The sequence below is a fragment of the Oryx dammah genome, unplaced genomic scaffold (genome assembly GCF_014754425.2).
Source record: "Oryx dammah isolate SB20612 unplaced genomic scaffold, SCBI_Odam_1.1 HiC_scaffold_8, whole genome shotgun sequence".
In the NCBI taxonomy this organism is placed as follows: Eukaryota; Metazoa; Chordata; class Mammalia; order Artiodactyla; family Bovidae; genus Oryx; species Oryx dammah.
In genome coordinates, this window is record NW_024070192.1 from 11,932,641 (window position 1) to 11,951,844 (window position 19,204).

Below are 19,204 nucleotides of genomic sequence, written 5' to 3' on the forward strand. Positions count from 1 at the left end.
CCCTGGTGGTCCAGTGGCTAAGATCAGGCTTCTACTGCAGGAGACACAGGCTGGATTTCTGGTCAGGGAACTAAGATGCTGCGTTCCACATGGTGTGGAAAAAAAAAAGCAAGTGCATTCTCAGAATAAAACAACTCCTTTTCAACCCAGCTCGAGGTACTGAGTTAACAGCAAGCTCACGACCATCCAGGAATCCTCTTTACTTGCAGATTTCTACTACGGAGCAGCAGCACAGGGCCGAGGGCTGTGCTATGGGCCGCAAAGGTTTACATACAGGTGAGCTCGGACACAGGTGGGACATAGGAACCAGGTGCAGTGGTGAGGGAGGCCGTGGTAGACTGAAGTGGACTTGGATTGTAAAGCATGACAGTGCTGGGTGTGAAGATTCTAGTAAGCTGCAATAACTGGTGAGTAGTCACACGAAAGGCGCTGATCTGGTGCCCATCGCCACGCTCCTCAGTGGAAGAAGGGTCCCTGTGGGGGGTCGCTGAGGGGGCAAAAGCTTGGGGATGACTGAGGGCCATAGACAGGAGGGAGTAGAGAGGGTCACAGGTGCTGGCTCATAAGGGCGGGGAGGCCAGGCTCAGGAGCACTGAGCTGTACAAACGGGTTTGGGGTGGAACCAGGAGGATCAGGTTAGACTTGGGACCCGAGAGACACGTCATGCAGGTCCTACGGGTGCCACCTCATGTTAGCCTTCACCAGGGGAGGAACCAGAACAAAGTCCTGGCTGCTGGCAGGGTGCCTGTCCAACCTGGCACTTGGGGTCTGAGTTCACAAATCAAAATCAAGCTTGAAAAATCCAAGAGTCAAGACAGTATTACTAGCCCTTCTGGCCTGCCAGAGCCTCTGAAAGCCCTTGCCCAATAAACCAAATTGCTCACAGCTAGATTAACCCTAGCTTTGAAGATTTTCACTGGACATTTTAGGAGGTGGACTGGGCGAGTTGGAGGGGCTCTGGCTGGCCCTGGGGCTCTTCTGGCTGGCTGAGACTATAGCTGCTGCCTGGAAGCCTTTCACCTCCAAAGGCAGGGCTGTTTCAGAGGTAGGGGCATCTCAGTTTTGTGAGCAAGGCCTTGGGCCTGGGGACCCTGGGCTGTGCAGTCTGTCTTCCCCTGCCTAAGGCTGGTGGTCCCAAGAGAGGTTGGTTAGGGTCTTTGTCCCCTGTGGCTGTGACTCTTGGATTTGTGTTTGGGCCAGCTGCTGCAGAAAGTGGCAGTTTGTGCTGGTACCCAGCACAGGGGCCCACCTCCAGAAGCCCACAGGGGCAGTGGGGTAAGGAAAGCCAGGCGGTAACCAGCCCTGTGGGAACCATCCTGGCATGGCATGTGGTCACTGGCCGGGGGGTGGGAGTGAAAGGGTACTTCCTGGTCTGCTCCAGCTGGCAAGAAATCCTTCAAGGGCTCACTCTGCTGCTAAGAACTGGGAAAAGTGGCAGCCTCTGGGAGGCATGGCCAGGGCGGGCACACAGACAGCAGCACCCTAGGTGTGGCACACACTCTTCTCACCAGCTGAGCACAAAGGGAGATTTCACCCTAAAAGTTTTGCCACTGAGCCATGAAACGGGGTTTCTGGACTCAACCTTCTATCTGGATATAACTGGGGATTCCTATTTGCCCTCTCCTTCTTCAGTCAGTAAGGGGTGTCTCAGTTCCTGGGTGCCCTTGGGGGTGATGCTGAGGTAGCACCATCCCTGCCACCCTAAGGTCCTGGAGAGACCCTGCCAAGTAGTGGGACTGGCAGTGGTGGTAGTCGGTCCTTCAGGGCTCCCCAGGCACTCTTCTGCACCTCCTTGCAGCGAGGGTCCCCATCTCCCCCCATCCACTCACCTCAGCAATCCCACCTTTGGACCTCTGGTCTTCCATGCCACCCTCTCCACTGGCCCTGCTGCCAACTTCTCCATCCTCCCATTCTGCTGAGTTCCTGTCCTGGGTTCCTTGGGACCCAGTCATTCTATTTGTTCCTGTCTTCAGCACAGTTCCCCTTTGTTGAGGTTGGAACCATTCCCTCCCACAGGCTCAGACAGGGCAAAAGCAGCCGGCAGGAGTCACTCTGGACACCGGATGCCCCACTGGACCCAACTGTCCCCGCCCCCTTTCCCCGGCAGAACCCACCCAGCACTAGCCTGGTGGGCTGATGTGTCTGAGTAAGGGCTGTAAGCCCCTTCTTCACCAGCCTCAGACAGTGGTGACTGCGCCTGGCCCCTGGCCTTCCTGCAGTCCCCCGGGGAAGCAGAGCAATAGGGTCCCCATTTCCCCTTCCCCACCAGATGAGCAGCAGACACCCTGGCTCCTTAGGGGGAAGTTTATTTCCCGGTCAGAAAAGGAGAAGCAGGGACAGGCTCCTGTGCATTCTAGGCCCGGGCCTGACCGGGGAGGGTGGGGTCGGGTCGGGTGGGGGCAGAGGGGACGGCTCCAGCGGTGCAAGCTTGGTCCCACGGCTGTCCTGGCTGGGTCCAGGGAGGGCCTGCTGGGGATGGTGGCACCGAGCCCGGGGGCAGAAGGGCAGGCCAGCGGGCCCAGAGGACGGCACATATGGAGGCAATAAATACTGGCGGGCCAGGCACACAACTCCAGGCCGGCAGGCCAGGAGGGACAAGTAAGGCTCGGCCACTGGCTTTGTCTGCCGAGGGCTCTCTTGGGGCCGTGGGCTCTAGGCACTGCCCACTGGGACAAAGAAGGCAGAGGCGTGAAGACACCCAGCCTCCCAGGTGGGACTGGAGGCCGCTTTTGAGTTTTGGCAATTTGGCTTTTCCCAAGCCCCTGGAGCTGTCCCCGCGGGCCTGGACAGGCCAGGGCAGACTAGGGACCAGCACATCCCAGAAGCCTTCCCGGGCCACGGGGATCACAGACGGGGTCGGGATTGGTGGGGAGACACCACATGCTCATGCAGACACAGGGTTAGAGGTTAGTGACGCCCCCACAGCACACGTTCCACATGTTAAGGCATCATGGTTAGACCGTTACTGACAGTGATGGATAGACTGACCGGGGAGAAGTGAAAGCTGGAGGACAACCGGCCCCACGAGGCCCCACGCGGTACACCCCACCCCTACCAGGAAGGGGGTGACAGGAGTCCAGGTAACGTAACAGAGAAGGCCCAGGGGGCCCGAGCACCCTGAGCCCCACTGCGATACCTGACTCCCATGCCAAGGACTCAGGTCGGGTCAGGACAGTGGGGGAATCTTGAGGGATACAGAAGGGGAGGTCGAGGCCTCCCTCCCCACAGCACAGGCGGAAGCAGCAACAACACTAGACCACCGAGGAGGCTGGGGCCGGCGGGCTGGAAGGGTGGAGGAGGGACAGGCCAGCCAGGAGGCAGCCCAGGGGCAGTGGTGGCAGCGTGGGCGGGCCCTGTCAGCACTTTGGTCTGGGGTGGGGGGGTGGGGTGGGGGGGTGGGGCGCGTCCGTCCTTCCGTCCGCCCGCCCTGCCCGCCTCCCGGCCGCAGCTCAGTCCTTCCACTCCTTCTTGATGGTGAGGTTCCACTCCCAGGACAGGTGGTCAGTCCTGTCGTCGTCTGTGAAGCGGGACTTGATGTTGTAGCTGCCTCGAGCCAGCATGCCCTTGGGCGCCTCCTCCATGGGCGTCAGGAACTCATACTCCTCCGCCCGGGGCCCATAGCTCCCCACCATGTAGTCGGTCTTGTCAACTGCGGGGTGCGGGGAGGGCTTCGGTCAGGGAGCTGAGGCGGGCCTTTCCCCGCTCCCTCCTGGCGCCCCTTGAGCCCCCAGTGGCCACCTCCCTCCTGGTGCCCACCCGCACTCACTCTTCACGCCTTTCCTGTACGTGTGCTGGATGTACTTCATGCCGGACACAATCTCTCGGTTCACCTGCAAGGAGGCACCCAACCGGGGCTCAGCCAGACTCTCCAGTCCGAGCCCCCAGCATCCCCCTGAGCCTCCTCCTTACCCGGAAGGATATTTTTATCCGATATTCCACACCCTCCTTCAGCACAAAGGACTGCTTCTTGAAGCTCTCCAGATCACCTGCGTTTGAGACGAACGCCACACTAGGAGGTTCAGGGAGGGGAAGCCACTCCAGCCCTGGTGGGGTGCCCCATCTGCCCCTCTACACACACACCCGCCCCTGGCATCCCAGGCCACACCAAACACACACACCCCTTGGCATCCCAGGCCACACCCCAGACACCCACACACACCCCACCCCCCAACCCCAGGCCGCACCAAAGCCAGAGCCTTATATCACTTGGTTGCACTTTCTAGGCTCCCCACAAGAGGGCGCCAGCACCTCAACAAATTATTTTTAGGTGAATTAGCAGGGTGCCAGGCAGCCCCAGCCAGGAACCTGGAGATGCCACTCACCTGTCAGGTCCAGCTCCAGGGGGCCCGGGGCAGTGCTACACACCAGGGTCAGTCGGGTCACCACAACATTGGGGACATTGGGGTCTGCAGAGTGACAGCAAGTTAGAGCTCCGCCAGCAGGGGAAATAGTGGTGGACACCCAGAAAAGCGACAGGCGTCCACACACCCAACCAGGGCCCACTTACCGGCAGACACAGCCACACGGCCCAGGAGGGCCTCCTTGTATTTGCGCAGACTCTCATCGTCCTTGTCCAGCTCCTGGATCTCCTGGATGCTCTTCTGGGCCGGGGGCTTATAGTTGACGGAGTGCTCGTCCTCCTCGTTCTCCGCCGCAATCTGTGCCAACTGCTCGGCTGTGGGCTCCTGCTCAGCCATACTCACCTCTAGCTGGATGTGAGACACCTGTGACCAGGGTAGCAGGAGCTGCGGCAGCCTGGAGGGACCCACAGTGTGTCCCCACCTGCCCTTCTGCAGGACCTGCAGGTGATCTGCACTGGCTCTCTGCAAGTGGCCAAGCCCCCAACCTGGGCCCAAGGGGAGGTGCACATTCTCTAACAGGAAGGCAGTGACAGCCAGAACTTCATAAAGGGCCCAGACACAGGCTCCTGAAGCCCAAAGGGGCCACTCACCTCCTTGCCCTGCCCACCTCACAGGACCTCACCCCAGCATCCAGAGCTAAATGAAACCTGCAGCCTGCTCTCTGAGGAAAGCAAGCACAGCTTCCCTGCTGCCCAGGAAGCAGCAGCACCTGGGTCCAACCAGGAAGCACTAGGACCAAGTGCTGCTTCCTGTTCTGAGCTGCCTAGGCCCTCTCCTCAAGGAAACCCTCTTGCTGGGTTCTCTCTGACCAGCCTGTTCCTTCAAAAACGCCCCAGCTACAAACCAAGGCCTTTGTGCAGTACATGGGTCAGTCATGTCTCACTCCAGCCCAAACATAGGGGTCCCCTAGAGCTCAGATGACGGGGCTAGCCTAAGTCCCACAGGTAAGTCCTAAAATGGCCTAAAAGACCCTACCTGTCCGACAAACCAATCTCTAATTGTGAGGGTCTGTGACCTAGAATTTGGGAACTGCTGCAGCCATGTGATGGGTAGTCTCAAGATCCTTCTTCCGCCCGGGCCCCAGAAGAGCCCAGAGCAGTGCTGTCAAAGCGAGAAGTGATGGGGCAGCCACAGGACTTCCTTCGCTAAGGATGACCGTCGCACCCCGTAAAATCCCTGAGGAGTCTCTGAAACCGACTCAGACTAGACCCGGCGGTGTGGGAGGTGGGTCAGGGCCACCGGTTGCCAGTAAAGACAGCCAATGCCGGGATGTGCGTGAGGACCAGATCTTACAAAGGGCCGCTGGGGACCCGGAACCGCCCGGCCGCCACAGGCAGGGTGGGGCCGGCTCGTTTTTTCCAAGCTTCCCTGCAGCTTCCTCTGGAATTCCTCTAGAAGGCTCACGCCTTAACGTCACACAAGCGCGGCCGCAGGCGACAAAATCATTTAAGTGCGATGGCGAGGCCCGCACTTCCGCAGGGCCTGCAATCTGGGCCAGGCGAGGCCCGGCAAGCAGGGTGGGGCGCAGGGACCTCACCTCCCAGGGGAGGAGGCATCCCGCCTGGCCCCCGTCCGCGCGCACTAGCGAGCAGGGGCTTTCGAATACGAGCAGCGACCACAAAAGAGATCTGCACAGACCCCGGCTCCCGCCCCCGGCACACGCGCCCCCGCTTCCAGATCCCCGCGCCCCCGCTTCCAGATCCCCGCGCCCCCGATCGCACGTGGGCCCGCCCTGCGCCCGGGGCGCCGCCCGCTGTCAATGCCGCCCCCGCCCTGCGCAGATTCCCCCAACGCGACTGGCGGGCGGGGCGGGAAGCGAGAACAAAGGCGCGGCCCCGGCCTCCTTCCCCGCGGCCGCCTCGCCCGCCGTGCCGACCGCGCTCGCTGGCCTCGCCGCCCGCACTCACCGGAGGATCGTCCGCGCCGCTCTAGCGCTCCCTCCCGCACAGAATGACGAACGTCGCCGCCCCGCCCGCGCGCGCCCTGCCGGCCACTTCCGGGGTCACGCGACTTCCGCTCGCGCCGGGCGGGCCGCGGATAGCGCATGTGCGAGGAGCTGCCGGCAGCGCGCCGCCGCCATCTTGCGGACTGGCCTCGTGGGCGCATCTGTTTGGGCAGCGCGGCAGAGGAGATTTATCCGGTTGGGGCTCCTGTGCTCTTTGCCACAGGCTTTTCTTAGTCCCGGGTATCCCCAGGAGTCTGCCGGCAAGCTGAAGGGGCGGGGAAGTGAGACGGTCTCGCTGAGCGCGACGGGAAACCTGAGCGCGGCATGGTATTTCTGCGAGGTGCTAGGACGCGCGTGTGTCACGGGCGCGTCTCCGTCAGCGGGCATCTCTCCCTCCGAGGTCCCGCTGCCATCACGCCGCGGGGACGAGCCGGCACAGCCGGTCCCATCAAGTAGCAGAGGTCAGCGAGTGGCAGCTGTCCGGCCTTAGGCTGCCTTCGCGCCCACTCGCCGATGTCCGCCCTCCCGGAAGTTATCGTCGGACGTTCATCCACGGGTGTCCAAATAGCTCTCTCCACGCCTTTCCCCTTCCAGACCAAGTCACCATGCGGTCGCCCTTTTGGAAACTCCTAGCCCAGATGTCACCAGGCGTGGCGACTGTCGGATACATGCCCACGCGTTCAACCAGCGAGCATTTTGCAGCGCCAAGCCGGGCGTATGATTTGTAGCCAGGCTGGCGGAGCCTGCGCTGCCAACGCCGGGCTAGCATGCATCTCTTCTTCCTTCGCCTCCTCCTCGCGGAGTGCAAGACCTCAAGTGCTTCACACCCGAGTCATCACAAACACACACCTCTGAATTGCGCGTGGTGGGGGCGTTGTAGGTCACAGAACCTAATGTGAAATACTGACCTTGGTATCTTGGAAATGTCTTAACTTTGGGGGAATATTTGCGAGTTTTCTGTAATTAAGAGTCACATGGTCAGCTTAACATGTAGAAAGTTGAGTTGGCCAAAGGCAGAGCATTCCAATCTTGTATTTATTCCATATGCACTTTTGAGGCTTCCTGTTGGCGCACCTGAAAACCGCGCCGATAGACCCCGCCGCACTCATCCTGTGTCCTGCTACATTGCCCAATCGCTGACTGAGCAAAAGTTTGTTTTTCGATAACCCAAGTGCTTTTTGAAAACTAAAACTCTGTTATATTAGTCACCTATTGCTGTGTAAAAACATAACCCTGGAATTTGGCAGGTTGAAATGACCAACATACACTGTCTTTACCGAGGATCAGGAAGAGCTCCGCTCGGTGGTTCTGGCTCTAGTCTAGTGAGGTTGTGGTTGAACTGTGAGCCAGGGCCCTGGTTTAAGGATCTGCAGGCATTCCAAGCTCATGCACGTGCTGTGGGCAGGAGGCTCTGATCCTCACAGGCTGTTGGCTGGAGGATTTAGTTCCCTGCTGCCCACAGCTTCTGGCTTCTCTGTATGGCAGCTGGCTTTCCCCAAGTGAGGCCTCAGAAAGAGAATTCGAGCCAGGGAAACAGCAAGTGCCCAAAACAAAGCCACAGTGCCCCTCACAACCTAGTGTCAGAGGTGCTGTTGCTTCTGCTCTTCTGCTGGGCATGTGGAGCTTCCCCAGTACAGTGCTGGAGGGGAGCACGGGAACATGAGGACAAGGAGATGAGCTGGGCCGTTCAGCCATCTTGGAGGTGGCTCACCACATGGATGGAGGCAGAAAGAATGAGAATATGAAGCCCAGAGTATCTGCCATCAGCGTCTACAGGTGCCCTCCAGCTTGTCTCCAACCCTGTGCCACGTGTGCCCTCATCTTACCACATGGAGTTAAGTTTGAAGCAAACCTCAAATGTCACTTCTACCATAAATATTTCTACACACAATATTCTAAGTAAAAAGGTCCTTTGGGAGTTAATAACAGCGGTACCATCATCCCATGTATGTAACAAATCACTCCAGAACTTCCCTGGTGGTCCAGTGGTTAAGATTCTGAGCTGCCAATGCAGAGGGAACAGGTTCAATTCCTGATCAGGGAACTAAGATCCCATATGCTGCTTGAGGTGATAAAACAACAACAAAAAGATGACTGTGTTGCATAGCGCTCAGCCTGGGCTGTTGACCCAAGGACTTCCCACACGGCTCCTGCGGAATTTTGGCCACTGGGACTTCAAAAACAAATGTTCCAAGAAACCTGTTTTCTGTGCCTGAAGGAAGGGCAGGGCCCAGCAGTAAGAGCAGGTGAGAATCAGGAATAGAGATATATGAAACAGTAGCCAACATTCAGTTCACAAATCACTCAGTTTATTACACACAATTATAAAGGAGGGACAAGGGGGTAATGAACCACTCCAGGGAGAAGCTTGAGATGGAGGCCTCTCAGCTCGAGCAGCGTCTTTGGTCCCGGGGCCATAGGTCTCAAGACAAACATGAATGGGAAGTTGCCTTCTGCTCCAGCAGGGCCTCTGGCAGTGTCCGAAATAGCTGGAACAGCTCTCAACAGTGTGGAGTAGGTTCCTCCAGGGAAGAGTTTTCAAAGTCACTGGGCATAGTGGTCTCTTAAGGAGCAGCAGTTAACCCTAGGGGGAGGGGGTCCTGACTCTTTAACAGTTTTTTTTCTTCAAGTGACATACATCATCCTTCAAGCTTCTTATCTAAAGTAATATTCTTAGTTTATCACTTAAGATACTCACAGTGCTACAGCAGACATTTCCAAACAACTAACATGGAAGTTGACATTGGCCAGTGTGACTCCATTTTTAACCACTTAACATATCTTCACATAGCTTAAATCCCACGAGTTTCACACAAGATGAGTAGGAATCATAACAGAAATCACTTCATAACAGATTAGGTTCCACCTCTCAATGGGAAGACAAAGCATGATGTGTGGCCTTCTACCACACACTGCCTCCCAGGACCCCCCAAAGTCTCATCCCATCATGGTTTCTAGTCAGGACTCAGGTGAAGATGAATCTGGGGGTGTGGCTTTTCTTAATCTGAAAATGGGGGCTGAAGACCCAGAAGACCTGCTTTGTGGCAGGAGGCAAACATGTATCATCTCACTCCCTGACCATCAGAATTGTGACCATAATGTGTGTTTCACACCAAGTTTTGTAGTAATTTATAGAGCAGTAAGTACCTGGAATAATCAAGAAAATTAACAAATTCTGGTTTTTTTAATTATCTGTATTTAGTTTTGCTTGCACGGGGTCTTCATTGCTGCTTGAGGCTTTCTCTGGTGGCAGGCAGGGGCTACTCTTGATTGTGATGCATGGGCCTCTCCCTGCGGTGCCCTCTCTTGTTAGGGAGCACAGGCTGTAGGTGCAGTCTGCAGTACTTGCATCACTCAGGCTTTAGTTTCTCCCCAGCATGTGGGATCTTCCTGCACCAGGGACTGATCCCATGTCCCCTACATTGGCAGGGGGGTTCCTGTCCACTGTACCACCAGGGAAATCCAACAAATTTATCACTAAAGATATAAATATTATTTTCCTCGACTGTACTGAATTGTTTTACTTTTGGTGAGAGCTTTGTACATGGCATTAGTTGGGCTCATATCTTCATAATAGGATCCTCGTCTCTGCTCCTTGCAGTGTCTTGTTGAAGGACCAGGGTCACTGGTCCTTCGAGTCTCCCACAACTGTCTCTGGATGGCAGCACGACCCCCAGTACTGATGTTGTGTCCCTGCCCTCCGTCCTTTCTGAAGGTGCAGGTTGTTCTCGCAGGAGCTGGACGCTTTTGGGATGTGACACATTTCTATGGGGGAGAGGGATGACACTGTTTTGAAACTTTTGTCAGATTAGCAAAGAATCTTAAGAGATGTGACCTGACGTGGCATGGCCACACCCAGAGCACCCAGGCTGGGGAGGGCTGTGAAAGTATACCTTGAACCCTAACAGTGTTCTGAAGAAAGAACTGTGGCTGTGTGCAAAGATTTACTTACAAGGACTTTTAAAAAATATATTTATTTGGCTGCGACAGGTCTTAGTTGTGACCTGCAGGAGCTTCGATCTTCCTTGCAGTGTTCAGGTTCTTTTAGATGTGGCTTGTGAGATCTAGTTCCCCGACCAAGAATTGAACCCAGACCCCTTGCATTGGGAGCGAGGAGTCTTATAGCCAATGGACCACCAGGGAAGTCCCAGACAGAAGGACATTTATTTCAGCATTTTCACAGTATAAAACGTTTTCATAACAAGGATCTGAAAAGCAGAGTAGATCACTGAGCAGACCCAGAGCATCTACACTGTAATAAATAAAATGTATTAATTTAAAGCCCTGTGATGAATTACAACTTTTTACATTATTCAAATAAAAATATTTAATGACATAGAAAGTTAGCTTTACTGAGGTAGAATTTACAAAATCCATCAGTTCAAAGTTGACAATTCAGTTATTTTTTAGTAAATTTGTAGAAGGGCATAATCCTCAGGCCAAGAAAGTTTTCCTTGCACTATTTGTAGTTGACACCTACTCTAAGCCCTCTTTCCCCGCAGACTCTGGCAACCACTGTCCTGCTTTCTGCATCTGTACATTTGTCTCCTGGACCGTTCATGTTGGTGGAATCACACAATATATAACTGTTAGACAGGTAGAATAGGGAAAAGGAGCCCAAAATGGCGGCAGCTAAAAGACAAGGAAGGGAAAAGCCCACAAAGAACAGAAGAAGAAGGTCAAAGGACGGTCCGAGGACGGGAGTGAAGACTGTAGGGAGAACAGCACTCCAGACTAAGCCCGATTTGCATAGGGCAGGCCCAGGGGGAAGAAAAAAACAGAAAAAGAGGAGCCGAAGGGTTCTCCCTCTCTCTCTGTCCCTAGCGTGTGCACGCTCTTTCTCTACCCCTGCCCCGCCCCACCCACCCGCCGCATGCGCAGTGGCGCGCTCCTCCACTCTTCTTTGAGGATGGATTCTCCTGCTATCTTCTAAATAAAATAGAGCTGTAACAGATTTGTCTAAGAGCCATAACACGATCTGTCTAAGACCGGAGAGCTGTGACACGCCGAGGGGGCTTTAATGTCCATCACTCCAATCTTTGTTGTGCCGAGACAAAAACCGAGGAGCATACACTCGCCTGACGTAACCTTCTGGTGTCTTGTGATTTCACCTAAGGTTTCGCCCTCCATCCATAGTGTAGAATGTGCACTTTGTCCTGTTTGTTGTATAAGTATAGCATGTTTTGTTTTGTATTCACTTGTCAGTTGATGCACTTTTGGTTTCCTTTTTGTCTGTTATGAACATTTGCATTTGTTTTTGCATGAATGTTTGGTTTGTTATCTTGGGTAGATTGCCAAGAGTGGATTTCCCCATGTTTTCCAAGGTGTGTGCATGCGTGCTAAGTCGCTTCAGTTGTGTCCAACTCTTTGTGACCCTATGGACTATATAGCCCACCAGGCTCCTCTGTCCATGGGAGTCTCCAGTCAACAATACTGGAGTGGGCTGCCAGGCCCTCCTCCAGGGGATCTTCCCAACCCAGGGATTGAACCTGTGCCCTTATGTCTCCTGCATTGGCAAGCGGGTTCTTTACTCCTAGTGCCAACTGGAAAGCCCTTTTCCAAGGTAGGAAGGTACCATTTTACAATCCTGACAGCAATATGGGAAAGTTCCAGTTGGGCACACCCTTGCTAACACTTGGCATTGTCTATGTTTTTTATTAAAGCTGTCCTAGTGGGTGGGACATGATGTTTGTGGCTTTGATTTGCATTTCCTTGATGAAGAGTCTTCTTTGGTACAACATCTATTGAAGTTTTTTGTCCATTTAAAAATTTGATTGTTCTATTCAGTTGTAAGACCACTAATGGGTCCTGGATAGGAGTCCTTTGTCAGATGTATCTCTGTTACTTGACATTGTCTTTCTTTGTGTTTTGTTTTTAAGATGTATGTATTTATTTTATTTTTATTATTATTCTTGTCTGTGGTGGGTCTTGGCTGCTGCACTCGGGCTTTCTCTACTTGTGGCGAGTGTGAGCTACTCTCTAGTTGTGCACAGGCCTCTCACTGCAGTGGCTTCTCCTGCTGGGGGGCATGGGCTCTAGGTGCGAGGGCCTCAGCAGTTGGAGCCCATGAGCTCAGTAGTTGGGGCAGACTGGCTTAGTTGCTCTGTGACGTGGGATCTTCTCTGCCCAGGCATAGAACTGTTGTTCCTTGCATTGCAGAGTGGATTCTTAACCACTGGACCACCAGGGAAGCCCAACATTGTTTTCCTTAATGACATCATTTGAAGGGCAACCTTTTAGTGAATTCTAACATCAGTTTTTTTTCATGGCTCATGTTTTTGCTGCTGTGTCTCAGAACTCTTTGCCAAAGCCAAAACTGTGAAGGTTTTCTCCTATAGTTTCTTCTATTATATGTATAATTTCAGTTTCCATTTAAGTCTACACTCTATCTTGAATTAATGTTTGTGTATAACTGAGTTAAGAGTTGAAAAGACTAATAGTTTTCACCCACTGAACTGTCTTGGCACCTTTGCTGAAATTTTATTCACAAACTTAAGGCTTTATTTATAGACTCAATTCTGTTTTGTAACCTATATGTCACAACCTCTTGATAACCATAGCTTTGTAGTAAGTTTTGAAACCTGGCAGTGTAGGTTCTCAACTTTATTCTTTTCAAAATTGTTTTGGCTATTTGAGGTCCTTTGAATTTCCATATAAATCTTAAAATCTGTTTTCAGTTTCTACAAAACACTTACTGACAGGGATTGTTGTTTAGTCGGAGTCGTGTCCAACTCTTTTGCGACCCCATGGACTACAGCCCCACCGGGCTCCTCTGTCCATGCTATTTACCAGGCAAGAATACTGGAATGGGTTATCATTTCCTTCTCTAGAGGATCTTCCCAATGCAGGAATCAACCTGTGTCTCTTGCACTGGCAGGCGGATTTTTTACCACTGAGCCACCTGGGAAGCTCCATTACACTGAAAAATCCCCTGGACGGAGGAGCCTGGAAGGCTGCAGTCCATGGGGTCGCTGAGGGTCAGACTTGACTGAGCGACTTCACTTTCACTTTTCACTTTCATGCATTGGAGAAGGAAATGGCAACCCACTCCAGTGTTCTTGCCTGGAGAATCCCAGGGACGGGGGAGCCTGGTGGGCTACCGTCTATGGGGTCGCATGGAGTCGGACACGACTGAAGTGACTTAGCAGCAGCATAGAGCAATTTGGGGAGAGTTGCCATTTTAACAATATTAAATGTTTCAACCCAAAACATGAGATTTCTATGCATGTATTTATTTATTTAAAGAAAAAAAAATTTGTTTTTTTACCAAGCTGCATGGCACACTGGATCTTAGTTCCTTGACCGGGGATTGAACCTGTGCTCCCTGTAGTGGAAGCAGGGACTCTTAGACTGAGTTGTATACATATATATATATATATTCTTTATAATATTGCTTTCCACTATGGTTAATTCCCAGAGAAGGGAATGGCAATGGCAACCCACTCCAGGACTCTTGCCGGCAAATCCCATGGTCAGAGGAGCCCGGTAGGCTGCAGTCCATAGGGTCACTAACAGCTGGACACTGAGCGACTTCACTTTCATTTTCATGCATTGGAGAAGGAAATGGCAACCCACTCTAGTATTCTTGCCTGGAGAGTCCCAGGGACTGAGGAGCCTGGTGGGCTGCCGTCTATGGGGTTGCACAGAGTCGGCCACAACTGAAACGACTTAGCAGCAGCAGCATGATTAATTCCCAGGATATTGAATATAGTTGCCTGTGCTATAGAGTAGGACCTTGTTGTTTGTCCATTCTATGTGTAATAGCTTGCATCTACTGACTCCAAACTCCCAGTCTATCCCTCTGCCATCCCACCCCAGGCATCCATTTAATTTTTAGTTTCTTTCTGTAGAATTTCATAGTTTTCAGTGTGCCTGTGTGCAGGTCTTGTACTTTTATTGTTAAATTTGTTCCTAAGCCTTTTTTTTTTTTTTGCTGCATTGTGTGGCATGTAGGATCTTAGTTCCCCTACCAGTGATGGAACCCACACCCTTGCATTACGAGCACGGAATCCTAACTACTGGACCACTGGGAAATTTTTATGTTATTTTTAACATAACAGTATCATTAACTTGCTTACAAAATTAACAACGCTTTCCTCATATTATCTAATAGTTCATGTTCAATTTTTCTATCTCAAAGCTCTTGTCTCAGGGGAGTCGAGGAGAGTTATTGGGAGTTTGGGATTCACAGATGCAAACTACTATAGATAGAATGGGTAAATAGCATTCTGTATACTGTATAGCACAAGGAAGTATATTCGATATTCTATAATAAACCATAATGGAAAAGAATATATAGGAAAATCCCTGGCAGTCCAGTGGTTGTGCATGTTCAGTTGCTCAGTCACGTCCAGTTCTTTGCAACCCCATGGACTGTAGCCTGCCAGGCTCTTCTGTCCATGGAATTTTTCCAGGCAAGAATACTGGAGTGGGTTGCCATTTCCTACTCCAGGGAATCTTCCCAACCTAGGGATCGAACCCACGTCTTTGGTGTCTGTCTCCTGCATCAGCAGGCAGATTCTTTACCACTGTGCCCCCCAAGACTGCAGTTTCACTGCTGAGGGCCCAGGTTCAATCCTTGATCAGGGAACTAAGAAACTAAGATTCTACAAGCCCTGTGGCACAACAACAATACATATATAAAGCAGAATCATTTTGCTGTTTAGCAGAAATTAAGACAACATTGTAAACCAACTATACTTAATAAAATACCTTAAAAAGGAAAAACAAAAACAACCCTGTCATTTCAGTTGGTTTATTCACATCAGGATCCAGATGGAGGCCACACTACACACTTGGATGATGTGCCACTGAGAGGCTTATTCTCATACCTGTCTGAAGCCACACATCAGTGAGATTCTGACTGCTAACTGGAGTGACCCTGCAGGCTGAGAGCTCACTCCAAAGACTGCCCCTGCTCCAGGCACCAATCATGAGCTACCCACATTTTTTGCCAGCAGACTACAAATTCAAAGGTTCCCTTCACTGCTTCCTCAGGTTCAATAAACAACTCAGAACTCAGGAAAACCTTTACTCCCAAGTATCCATTTATTATAAATGATACAACTCAGGAACAGCCAAAGGGAGGGGATGCTTAGGACAAGGCATGGGGTGGGGACGTTGCTGGCGTTTCTGTGCTGCCTCCAGGTGCACCATCCTCCCAGCATTATGATGTGTTCGCCAATCCGGAAGCTCTTTAAACCCCATGGTTTAGAGATTTTTCAGTACAAGGCATGATTGATTAAATCATTGGCCACTGGTGATTAACTCAATCTCCATCCCCTCTCCCCTTTGCAGAGGTCAGAGGGTAGGGGGCAGGGCTGAGAGTTCCAAACCTACATCTCTCTGGTGACCAGCACCCACCCTAAAACTACCCAGGGGTCCACCAAGAGTCATTCATTAACATAAATTGAAAAGGCCTTGCTATGAATAACAAAAGATGATCCTATCACTCAGGAAATCTCAAAGGATTTAGGAACAAAGGACAAAGATCAATTTATATACATTCACTTTTTTTTTTCACATTCACTTTTGATTCCTTTTCTATGCTTGTGGCACTTCAGTGGGGAGGAAGCCAGGACACCCGCGGTGAGAAGTTCCCATGGGCACTTGTGGATTTGCCAGGTGAACCCTCGGGTGTGATGTAGTATGGTGTGTCTTCTGTTCCCCTTACATCTCAGGGGGTTTGAGCCCCAGGTCAGTTTGAGGAAGTGCTGTGGGCTTCCCAGTGCTTCATCTCAGGGGACACTCTGCTGGTCCTACCTGCAGTGAGGTATGGTAGGCTTCTGGGACTGCCTGGCCCACTATTGTCTATCATCACATTAGCTGCTGAGGACTCTTCCCAACATGCATCATTTTATTAGGCATCACAAAATGGTGATTTTTTTTTTCCTAACACTTTTGTGTTTCTTAGCTGGATATTTTTTTTCATATTTATTTATTTGATTGCGCCCAGTCTTAGCTGCAACACATGGGACCTTCAGTCTTCATTGTGTCTTGCAGAATCTTTAGTTTCAGTATGTGGGATCTACGTCCCTGACCAGAGATGGAACCCAGGCAGGCCCCGTGCTTTGGGAGCCCAGAGTGTTAGCCACTGGACCACCAGGGAAGTCCCTTAGCTGGAATTCTTTTCAAAAAACCTCCAGTCATCAGCTACTTAATCCCTTCAAACTACAGTTTGTATAGAAAAAATATTTGTTTCTTTCCTTTTATTGGCCAATTTTTAGAATGAATTAGTGCCCAAGTAATCTCCAGAGGTGAACAGTAGATTTTTTTAAAGTATCATTATGGACTCTTGGATGTTTATTTATTTGACCAAAAAATAAAAAAAAAATTAATTTTATGAAAACACTAATGGTAATTTGAATGGCTTGTTAATGATGGATTTGTACATTTAAAAAACTGGAATGCTCACAGTGACTTTTATATAGATACTAATTTATAGTTAGTTAACATGCTAAAACATTGTATAATTTGTTTCTACAACCTGCACAGATAACATAAAAATTAACTCTAGCATAACTTAGACAAGATGATATTTTAAACTAATGAGATTATCTCCCAGTACTCTGATGGCTTATTTCCACATGAAATCTTTATTGATGTATATTGTCTATTGCTGCATACATGCTAAATCACTTCAGTCATGTCTGACTCAGTGCGACCTCATGGACTGCAGCCCACCCGGCTCTTTTGTCCATGGGATTATCCAGGCAAGAATACTGGAATGAGTTGCCATTTCCTCCATGGTGTCTTGGAGAAGGCGATGGCACCCCACTCCAGTACTCTTGCCTGGAAAGTCCCATGGACAGAGGAGCCTGGTGGGCCGCAGTCCATGGGGTCGCACAGAGTCGGACAGGACTGAGCGACTTCACTTTCATTTTTCACTTCCGTGCATTGGAGAAGGAAATGGCAACCCACTCCAGTGTTCTTGCCTGGAGAATCCCAAGGACGGGGGAGCCTGGTGGGCTGCCGTCTATGGGGTCGCACAGAGTCGGACACGACTGAAGCGACTTAGCAGCAGCAGCAGCAGCCATGGTATCTTCCCGACACGGATCGAACCTACATCTCTTATATCTCTTGCATTGGCAGGTGGGTTCTTTACCATTATTGCCACTTTCCCCTAAATGGTCAGTTGATTCCAGAATGACTCATTAATAATGACAGGTAATTAATGTAAACCTATAAACTTTTATGAAAATTACACAGTCCTATGTAATTCCATAACAAGTAATAAATGTAAATTACAAAAAAAAAATCAGGATATGTGGGAAAGGCACAATAGAATACAAAGTGTAGCAAAAGAAACTAATTGTGGAGCAAATTACTCTGAAGGGGGTAGAAGAGAAGGACTTGCCTAAACAACTTTGGAAACCGGTACTTTCACTGGAAATCAGTACTCTATGGCTCAACACATGGATGAACCCAATACTGTACACGAGTTAGTAAATGCTTCTAACAGGGGTGTATATTAGCAGTTCTAAAATCAGACTAGGTGGATACTTAAAGGACTGACATCATTTAAGCAAATATGTTGATAATGAGAGCCAGGTTTCTTATTGCCAGGGAAAGAATTTACAAATAAGGGGAGATGAGAATGAATCCTATGGAACTGAGTTGGAATCAGAAAACAGTAAAAACTCATGTTTTTTTAAAAATGCATACATACAGCTAAAAACAGAGATAAATATTGATATATATGCATGAATTAGTATATATATTTCCTAGCTTTGTCCTGAGAGGGCCCAGAAGCAACAACAACCCAGTAGCAATGAGCACACCCAACACCCAGATCTTGGTTGTTAAATACTAGTCTCCACGAAAGGAGCCAGGGAATAGAAGGTGAGCCTGGAGCCTCTTCTGGGGCCAGAAAGTCTTTATATATACATATATATGTATACATATATATATATATAAGTATTCATTTAGTCTCAAAGTTCTCAAAAAAATTTAGATTACAAAGGAGAGAAGGATAACTCTGCCTTCTTTATGGAGAAAGCTGGCAGCTCCCACTGAATCATGTGAGCAAGGTTATAAGATGGGTAATGAGAGAGACAGCCCACCATGCTGTACCCCATGGGAAACCCTTTCAGTGATATTTTTGCTTGGAGTATGTAACCTTGGTCTAATTGTAACGAAGCAAGACAGTCCCCAATGGGACTGACCTTCACAAAGTGCCAAGGTCATGAAAGACATTTAAAGGCTAAAAGCACTACCAGTTGCAGCTGACCAGACATCCTTAACTCAAGGTAGTGGTCCAGACATTCCTTTCCCATGTAGCCAGGGAAAAGCATTTACAACATAGCCTATTAGGATAGCTGGCTAAACTTGAATAAGGATACGGTTCAGATAATGGTATTGTTATCAGTGTTCACGTCTGATTATGGAAGATGATGCCTTTGTTTTTAAAGACATGCATGCGGAAAGATTTAGGGGTAAAGTGGTACCACACTGCAACTTACTCTCTATCAGTTCAGAAGAAACAGAATGAAAAGGAGCAGGGTTCCATCTGGTGGTCTGGGTGACAATCCAGGAATTCTTTGATTATCACTTCTTTTCTATACATCTGACTATATTGTCACCCTGCTTATTTAACTTATATGCAGAGTATGTCATGGGAAATGAACTGGATGAAGCACAAGCTGGAATCAAAATTGCCAGGAGAAATATCAATATCCTCAGATATGCAGATAACACCACCCTTATGGCAGAAAGTGAAGAACTAAAGAGCCTCTTGATGAAAGTGAAAGAGGAGAGTGAAAAATTCGGCTTAAAACTCAACATTCAGAAAATGAAGATCATGGCATCTGGCCCCATCACTTCATGGCAAATAGATGGGGAAACAGCGGAAACAGTGACAGACTTTGTTTTTTGGGGCTCCAAAATAACTGCAGATGAT

At 50.3% G+C, this 19,204-nt stretch overlaps 1 protein-coding gene across 2 annotated transcripts; it reads right to left on the reverse strand.

The window, feature by feature from the left end:
* Nucleotides 1–2,290: 2,290 nt before the first annotated feature.
* ARHGDIA (Rho GDP dissociation inhibitor alpha) lies at nt 2,291–8,336 on the reverse strand. 2 transcript variants are annotated; one of them, XM_040244866.1, is made up of 6 exons: nt 6,269–8,336; nt 4,508–4,724; nt 4,323–4,406; nt 3,910–3,986; nt 3,767–3,830; nt 2,291–3,649 (listed from the first exon to the last, which is right to left on the reverse strand). In XM_040244866.1, exons 2-6 carry the CDS (start codon nt 4,695–4,697, stop codon nt 3,450–3,452), a joined length of 615 nt encoding a protein of 204 aa, XP_040100800.1. In that variant the 5' UTR covers nt 4,698–4,724; nt 6,269–8,336; the 3' UTR covers nt 2,291–3,449. The 2 variants fall into 2 exon arrangements, with proteins under 2 accessions (XP_040100800.1, XP_040100801.1); XM_040244867.1 differs by lacking the exon at nt 6,269–8,336 and adding an exon at nt 5,337–6,027.
* Between the last annotated feature and the right edge of the window lie 10,868 nt (nt 8,337–19,204).

What these genes read in the sequence shown, in the direction of transcription:
- ARHGDIA (XM_040244866.1), bottom strand. Translation starts at nt 4,697, where the DNA reads ATGGCTGAGCAGGAGCCCACAGCCGAGCAGTTGGCACAGATTGCGGCG. An exon ending in CCTGGAGCTGGACCTGACAG is followed by an intron (nt 3,987 to 4,322) that starts GTGAGTGGCATC and finishes TCTCAAACGCAG; the next exon opens with GTGATCTGGAGAGCTTCAAG. An exon ending in GTACAGGAAAGGCGTGAAGA is followed by an intron (nt 3,650 to 3,766) that starts GTGAGTGCGGGT and finishes CGCACCCCGCAG; the next exon opens with TTGACAAGACCGACTACATG.